Genomic DNA, 8213 nt, shown 5'->3' on the forward strand with positions numbered 1-8213 from the left:
TGGGCTCCTCTCACAAGCACACCTCCGGTGGTCCCTTCTGTTGGACCTGGCCGAGAAACTGAGATGAGCTCCGGGATGGGACCATCCACCTGTCTTGCTGGACTGACATCCACCCACCAGCCCACATTTCATCCATCTGTTTCAAGGGGGAGTGAAATCCCATTCCCTTGGATCTTCTCTCTCTCTCTCTCTCTCTCTCTCTCTCTCTCTCTCGCCTTGTTTCCAAGCCCTAGCGCTAGGCAGGAGGATCTCCATGGCCCTCGGGCCCTCGGCCTTGCGCTCCATCTGACTTTGAAATTGGGGGGCACCCATTTCAAAGCAGACTGTTATTACTCTCTGAGAAGGTCCTGAGAACTGGGATGCCTTTTCTCTCGGCCCTTTCTCCTTGCTCTCCCTCACCCTTGTCTACCCTTCCCATTCGGCCACAATGGGAAATTCTCAGTCCCAGCCCTCAAAATCTGCTCCTCTAGGATGCCTTCTCTGAGACCTAAAAGCCTTGGGCTTCCAAGGGGCGATTGGACCAAAAAGACTTATTTACTATTCTAACACTGTCTGACCACAATACACTTGATAATAGGTCCCAATGGCCAGAAAACAGAATTCTGGATTATAATCCTCTACGGGACATCAGTAACTTCTGCCGCCACAACAGCAAGTGGTCAGAGATCCCCCATGTCCAGGCTTTCTTCGCTTTCCGCTCACGACCCTCCCTCTGTGAATCCTGTTCTACTTCTCAAATACTCTTAGCCCACTCTGGGCCACATCCTCCTCATACAATGTCTCCTGATCCCTGTTCAGACTTTTCTTCTTCTTCCTTCGATCCTTCTGACCACAGTCCACCCCCTATCGCTCCCAATCCCCTTGCAGCTGCTCCAGACCCAGTTTCACAGCGTCCACCTTACGCCCCTTCCTGCCTCCCCCCTTCTCAAGCACAGGCCTCCACCACCACTCCCAGCCCCACTCCCCTGCCCTTGCCTGAGATAAGCTCTGAGACCTCAGCCCCACGCTCTACCGCAGGGTCCCAAGGCTTTACCCTGACCTCCCTAGATCCCCTCCCATATCCAGTCCTGAACAAGCAGGAAACTTTACAGCAGGACCCCTCGCCTTACCCTGCTCCACTCCTCCCTGTATGGGAAGCAGCTGGAGCAGAAGGCATTGTTGGGGTTCATGTCCCATTCTCCCTCACCGATCTATCTCAAATCGAAAAGCAGCTTGGCTCTTTCTCTTTAGACTCTGATAATTATCTGAAAGAAATCAAGTATCTTACCCAGTCTTACAACTTAACCTGGCATGATATTTACATCATCCTTTCCTCCACTCTTCTCCCAGAAGAGGAGGAATGAGGATGGCAAGCCTCTCAGGCACATGCTGATGAGATACAGAGGACAGACGACACTAAGCCCACAGGGGCCATGGCTGTCCCCCGAGATGATGCCAACTGGGGTTTTCAGGCAGGGAGACCTGGAGGAGCAGCCCGTAGTCACATGGTTGCTTGCCTCATCACGGGCCTTCAAAAGGCAGGACATAAAGCCGTCAACTTTGATAAGCTCCAGCTAATAACTCAAGGACTAGATGAAAACTGGGCACAATTTCTGGCCAGGTTAATGGAAGCCCTACAAAAATATACAAGATTAGACCCCACTTCAACAGAGGGCATCATTGTCCTTAACAGCCATTTTATCTCCCAGTCATCCCCAGATATCTGCAAGAAACTAAAAAAGGCAGAAGGCCCTCAAACCCCTCAATGAGACCTTTTAAATACAATTTTCAATAACCAGGAAGAGAAGACAAATCTAGAGAAGGCCCAGGGTGATCAGGTTAAATACCGCCTATTAGCCACTGCCCTACATGGCTCCACATTTCCACCAATCAACAAAGACAGGAAGCCCCCTGGGCCCTGCTTCAAATGCAGCAAAGATAGTCACTGGGCCCTCATGCCTAAACCAAGGCCCCCTCCAGGTCCGTGTCCCAGCTGTGGCATAAAGGGACATTGGAAGGTCAACTGCCCAAATCCCCCTCCAGGGATCCGGACATCTCCTCCTGGTCCCGAGCAGGAGTCCTCCGACCCAGCTCTGCCCAGCCTCCTTGGACTTGCTGCTGAAAACTGAAGGTGCCCAGGGCCCCGGCTCTCATCACCTCTACGGAGCCCAGGGTAGCTTTCTTAGTGTCAGTTAAGCCGATCTCTTTTCTCATTGACACGGGTGCCGCTTACTCTGCTGTGCCTGCCTACTCTGGAAACCCCAAGGTCTCTCAGGTCTCTGTTACAGGGGTTGATGGTTTAATATCTACACTACGAACAACCGAGCCTCGACTTTGCACACTTCAGGGTACCCCATTTTCCCATTCTTTTCTCATACTCCCAAAATGCCCCACTCCTATTCTTGGAGAGACCTGCTCTCAAAATCCAAAGCCTCTATTACTGTCCCAGGCCCATCTTCTGATCTAGCCTGGCTACTGCTCCTCAACCCCACCTTCTCTTCCCCCACCCCATTGCCCTCCTCGTCCATAAACCCCATAGTTTGGGATACAGACAACCTATCTGTCACCTCTCACCATGCTCAATTCATATCCGCCTCAAAAATCCCTCTAAATTCCCCCAATCACCCACAATATCCAATCCAAAAACATCAACAAGGGTTAAAGCCTATCATCACCAAACTCCTACATCAGGGTCTCTTGTGCCCAAGCTACTCTCCCTGTAACTCCCCTATCTTACCCATCAAAAAGCCAAAACGGCTCCTATTGCCTGGTCCCAGGCCTGAGAGTTATCAGTGTGGCTGTCATCCCCATATACCCAGGAGTTCCAAATCCCTATACTCTTCTCTCGTTCCCTCTTCCACCACCCACTTCACTGTTCTACACCTCAAGGATGCCTTTTTACCATCCCTTTACACCCAGACTCTCAAGGCCTCTTTGCCTCTATCTGGACCGATCCAGACAATCATCGCTCCCCACAGCTGACAGGGACAGTCCTCCCACAAGTCTTTCGTGATAGCCCTTATTTCTTTGGCCAAGCTCTAGCATCAGAACTAACCTCTCTTGACCTTCCTCTGAGTACTGTCCTCCAATATGTGGATGATCTCCTCCTTTGTAGCCCTTCACTTACACACTCTCAGCAACACACTGCACAACTCTTCAATTTTCTAGCCAATCGAGGCTATTGAGTATCTCCTACCAAGGTTCAGCTCTCTCTTCCTAGAGTCACTTATCTTAGAGTCCTTTTATTACGAACCAAAAGATGTATTACTACTGATAGAAAGTCCCTTGTATCTACCCTACCACTCCCTACATCAAAAACAGATCCTGTCCTTCTTGGAGTTAGCTGGGTATCTACACTTCTGGATTCCTAATTTTGCCCTCTTGGCACAACCCCTGTATCAAGCCACTCAAGGAGATCTTTTAGAACTAGAGATAAAATCAAATATCCGTTCAGCCTTTAAAACCCTTAAGCAAGCCATTCTCTCAGCCCCAGCTCTCACACTTCCTGACCTGTCTTGCCCCTTTATACTCTACTGAAAGACACAAAATTGCCCTAAGAGTTTTGAGACAAAATTAGGGCCCCTCCTTCACCCCTGTTACTTATCTGTCAAAGCAATTAGATGCCACTATTCGAGGACGGCCAGCCTGCCTACATGCTCTGGCAGCAGCTGCGCTCCTCTCTCAGGAAGGTAAACAACTTCCTTTTGGAGCACCCACGGTCATTGATTCACCACATGACTTTAAGGACTGTCTCACAAATCCATGACCCTTCTATCTCCTTCACACATTCAGCTAATTCATGTCACCCTTCTTGAATCTCCCGAGTTTTCCTTTGAACTCTGTCCTACTCTCAACCCTGCCACCCTTATCCCGCATTCTTCTGAGCCTCCCACCCATACTTGCAAAGAGGCATTAGAGGACCTGATGCCCCATTTCTCCCACATTTCCTCAATACCTTTAAATAACCCTGACTTTACTTGGTATATTGATGGCACTCCTCTACCACATCAGAAGGAAAAAAGGCAGCTGGATGTGCCGTTGTCTCTGACACCGAAATTATTGAACCCCAACTTGGCCTCTCGGGAACCTCTTCCCAAAAGGCAGTACTTATTGCACTAACTAGAGCGCCTTCCCTCGCAGCTAACAAGAGAGCAAACATATACACTGATTCTAAGTATGCTTTCCACATCATACACTGACATGCTGCCATCCAGAAGGAGCGAGGGCTCCTATCTGCCAAAGGTTCTCCCATAACTAACACCCTGCTCATACTCCAACTTTTAAAAGCAGCTAATATGCCAACTGAAGTAGGCATCCTACATTGCCAAGGTCACCAGAGGGCCTCAGACCTCATTTCATGGGGCAACAACACCGCAGACAGTGAAGCAAAACAAGCCTCACTCCAATCACCAGCTCAACAACTTATAGTAATCTCCAACATAAAACCCCTTCACCTCCCCGAAGACACACGATTGTTACAAGAGGAAGCACAGCCACAAGGGGACTGGGTACAAAACCAGGGCTGCCGTGTCCTTCCCCAACCTCAGGCCACACCGATTCTTACAGACATTCATCAGGCCCTACAGGTAGGCACTAAACCTCTTCATCACCTCTTAAGACCCCTTATGGCGTCACTGACTCGATGACCATGAGTCTGAGCAAGCTCTGGGAGTTGGTGATGGACAGGGAAGCCTGGCGTGCTGCAGTCCATGGGGTCACAAAGAGTCGGACACGACTGAGCAGTTGAACTGAACTGAAGACCTCTTATCACCTATCCTAACATTCTTTCACTTCTATACGTCACTCACTCTTGCATTATCTGCTCCCCAGTCTTACCACAGGGGGCCCTAAAGCCTGTTCTCTCACTCTCAACATGTCAGTCTTGAGGGCATATCCCAGGAGAGGACTGGCCAATTGACTTCACGCACATGCCTCCAACACGAAAATTAACACTCATGTTCACTGTCAGAGACACTTTCTCAGGGTGGATTGAGGCTTTTCCTATGAGATCAGAAACTGCCTCAGAAACTGAGTAACACTTGAGTTTCTCATATGAGAAGTCATCCCTTGCTTTCATCTCCCACTCTCTCTCCAATCTGATAATGGGCCAGCTTTCATTTCCCAAATCCCTCAACAAGTAGCCCAATCTTTTGGCATAACCTGACAACTACATATTCCTTACAGACCCTCCCTATCCCACTAATTCATAACCGACCGAAATGGGCAATTCAATTCATTCCTCTATAAATAAGTATAGGAATAGCAGCTGGGATTGGAACAGCGACTGCAGGACTCACAGCCTCTTTAAATTAGTACCGAAGCCTTTCTAAAGACCTCACTGAAAGCCTAGAAGAAATGGCTACTAGCCTTATCCCTGTCCAAAACCAGCTAGATTCCCCGGCAGTCGTGGTCCTCCAAAACAGAAGAGGACTAGACCTTCTGGCGGCAGAAAACAGGGGCCCGTGTCTATTTTTGGAGGACGTGCGCTGCTTCTACACCAGCAAATCAGGCGTTGTAAAGAAAGAAAGTGAAAGTTGCTCAGTTGTGTCCCACGCTTTGCAACCGGACTATTCAGTCCATGGAATTCTCCAGGCCAGAATGCTGGAGTGGGTAGCCTTTCCCTTCTCCAGGGGATCTTCCCAACCCAGGGATCGAACCCAGGCCTCCTGCATTGCAGGCGGATTCTGTACCAGCTGAGCCACTGAGTTGTAAAGGAAGCAGCAAGAAATCTGACAGAAAGAGCCTCTAGAGCATATAAACACCCCAGTCACTCATGGGAAAACTGGCGAAGCAATTGGAATTGGCTGCCCTGGGTCCTACCTTTGCTAGGCCTTCTTCTTCTCCTTAGCCTTATTTTAACTTTTGGCCCATGTTTAATACATCTTTTTTCAAAATTTCTTCAGGACCGCTAATGAGCATTTACCAACTGAACTACCCATAAGCTACTTCTAGCTCGCTCAAACACTTTGACCCTACACAAATCCCCTTGACTCACATTCCAGACTTTTCTCATCTCACCCCCATGTGCCCCCGTCCTGCAGAAACCAGTTAGGTAAAATTGACCTTAGGCTCTTATCCCAAATCAAAAAGGCTGAATGTTAGAGTCTATTTGGGGGTTCATGGTAGAAATGGCTCATGATGTTGACCTTGCAAACAAAGAATAAAATCACAGTGACCCTTGAGACTGACCGAATTGCCCAAACAACATTCTGTTTTCCCACTGGCACCTACCTTCTCAAAGCTACAAAACCACTGGATTCCAGACCTCTGACTATGTGACCACAGGACTCAACTACAGACTAAAAATTACCCATCAGAGAATTTTTCATTGGTGGGGTATATGAAAGACCCCTTCAGAAAGGGAGGGCACTGGTTCTGCTTAAGGGCCAGTCACCTCCTCTTTTCCCTCAAATGAATTTCCCTTTTCTTTGCCTGATGCCTGGCTTGCTCTCTTTTCTCTGCACTCGCCTTACAGTAGCCACAGGGATAGATCTAGAATACTCATACACTAAGGAAACTCCACCAGACAGAGCAAGGCAATAACTCAAGATGTCCCTTCTAGGAAAAATAAAAAGAAAGTGAAAAAAAGAGCTAATTTACAACCCAAAGAGGTTTTATTGAGTCCCAGCTCACTCTGCTCCCCACAAAGTGATGTCTCTGCTTTTTAATATGCTGTCTAGGTTTGTCAGAGCTTTTCTTCCAAGGAGCAAGCATCCTTTAATTTCATGGCTGCAGTCACCATCTGCAGTGATTTGGAAGCCCAAGAAAATAAAGCCTGTCACTGCTTCTACTTTGCCCCCTTCTATTTGCCATGATCTTGATATTTTGAGTGTTGAGTTTTAAGGCAGGTTTTCACTCTCCTCTTTCACTTTCATCAAGAGGCTCTTTAGTTCTTCTTCACTTTCTGCAAGTAAGAGTGGCTTATCTTTAGGAATGCAACCTATCACATTAAAGATCAGAGGGGGAAAACACTGTAATTTCTATTAAGAATAACACTTGACATCGAGTGTTCTATGTTTTCCTCTAAGAGTTTGATGGTTTCTGGTTTTACATGTAGATCTTTAATCCATTTTGAGTTTATCTTTGTGTATGGTGTTAGGAAGTGTTCTAATTTCATTCTTTTACATGTAGCTGTCCAGTTTTCCCAGCACCATTTATTGAAGACACTATATTTGCCCCATTGTATATTCTTGCCTGCCTCCTTTGTCAAAAGGCAGACTTCCCTAATGGCTCAGATGGTGAAGTAAGTGTCTGCCTACAACGCGGGATACCCGGGTTCAATCCATGGGTCGGGAAGATCCCCTGGAGAAGGAAATGGCAACCCACTCCAGTACTCTTGCCTGGAAAATCCCATGGATGGAGGAGCCTTGTAGGCCACAGTCCATGGGGTCACAAAGAGTTGGACACGACGTAGCCACTTCACTTTCACTTTGTCAAAAACAAGGTACCCATAGGTGTGTGGGTTTATTTCTGGGCTTTCTATCTTGTTCCATGGGTCTATATTTCTGTTTTTGTGCCAGTACCATACTGTCTTTGTCAACAAAGGTCTGTCAAGTCAAAGCTATGGTTTTTCTAGTAGTCATGTATGGATGTGAGAGTTGGACTATAAAGAAAGCTGAGGGCTGAAGAATTGATGCTTCTTCAATCTCAAGAGAAGACTCTTGGGATTGGCTGTTCATTGGAAGGGGTGGGTGTTCATTGGAAGGTCCTGGGTGTTCATTGGAAGGATTGATGTTGAAGCTGAAACTCCAATACTTTGGCCACCTGATATGAAGAGCTGACTCATAAAAAGACTCTGATGCTGAAAAAGTTTGAGGGCAGGAGGAGAAGGGGAGGACAAAGGATGAGATGGTTGGATGGCATCATCGACTCAATGGACATGGGTTTAGGTGGACTCCAGGAGTTGGTGATGGACAGGAAGGCATGGCATGCTGCAGTCCATGGGGTCGCAAAGAGTCAGACATGACTGAGTGACTGAACTGAACTGAACACTCTGGTTACCTCTGAGAGGATACTGGGAGTTTTCCAGGCAGTCAGGACAGAACAATGGGTGCAGAGGTGATGAACAGAAATAATCACAAATGACTCAGCATACCTAAGATGAAGAAGTGTTTGGGTATAAGAGAAGGTGAGGGAAATTTGCAAGGTTCAGATTAGGAGCACTTCTTTTTTTTTTTTTAGAAACAGTTTATTTTCCATCGACTAAATTTCCATTTTGGTGGAAGTTTGTGGAA

At 47.5% G+C, this 8213-nt stretch overlaps 1 protein-coding gene across 1 annotated transcript; it reads left to right on the forward strand.

Moving 5' to 3' along the window:
• LOC106502525 (classical arabinogalactan protein 9-like) lies at positions 777-1343 on the forward strand. The gene has a single exon (XM_013966900.1). It carries the CDS (start codon positions 777-779, stop codon positions 1341-1343), a length of 567 nt encoding a protein of 188 aa, XP_013822354.1.

The sequence above is a fragment of the Capra hircus genome, chromosome 10, assembly GCF_001704415.2.
Source record: "Capra hircus breed San Clemente chromosome 10, ASM170441v1, whole genome shotgun sequence".
NCBI classification, from domain to species: domain Eukaryota; kingdom Metazoa; phylum Chordata; class Mammalia; order Artiodactyla; family Bovidae; genus Capra; species Capra hircus.

Coding starts and splice junctions, on each gene's coding strand:
- LOC106502525 (XM_013966900.1), top strand. CDS start 777: ATGTCTCCTGATCCCTGTTCAGACTTTTCTTCTTCTTCCTTCGATCCT.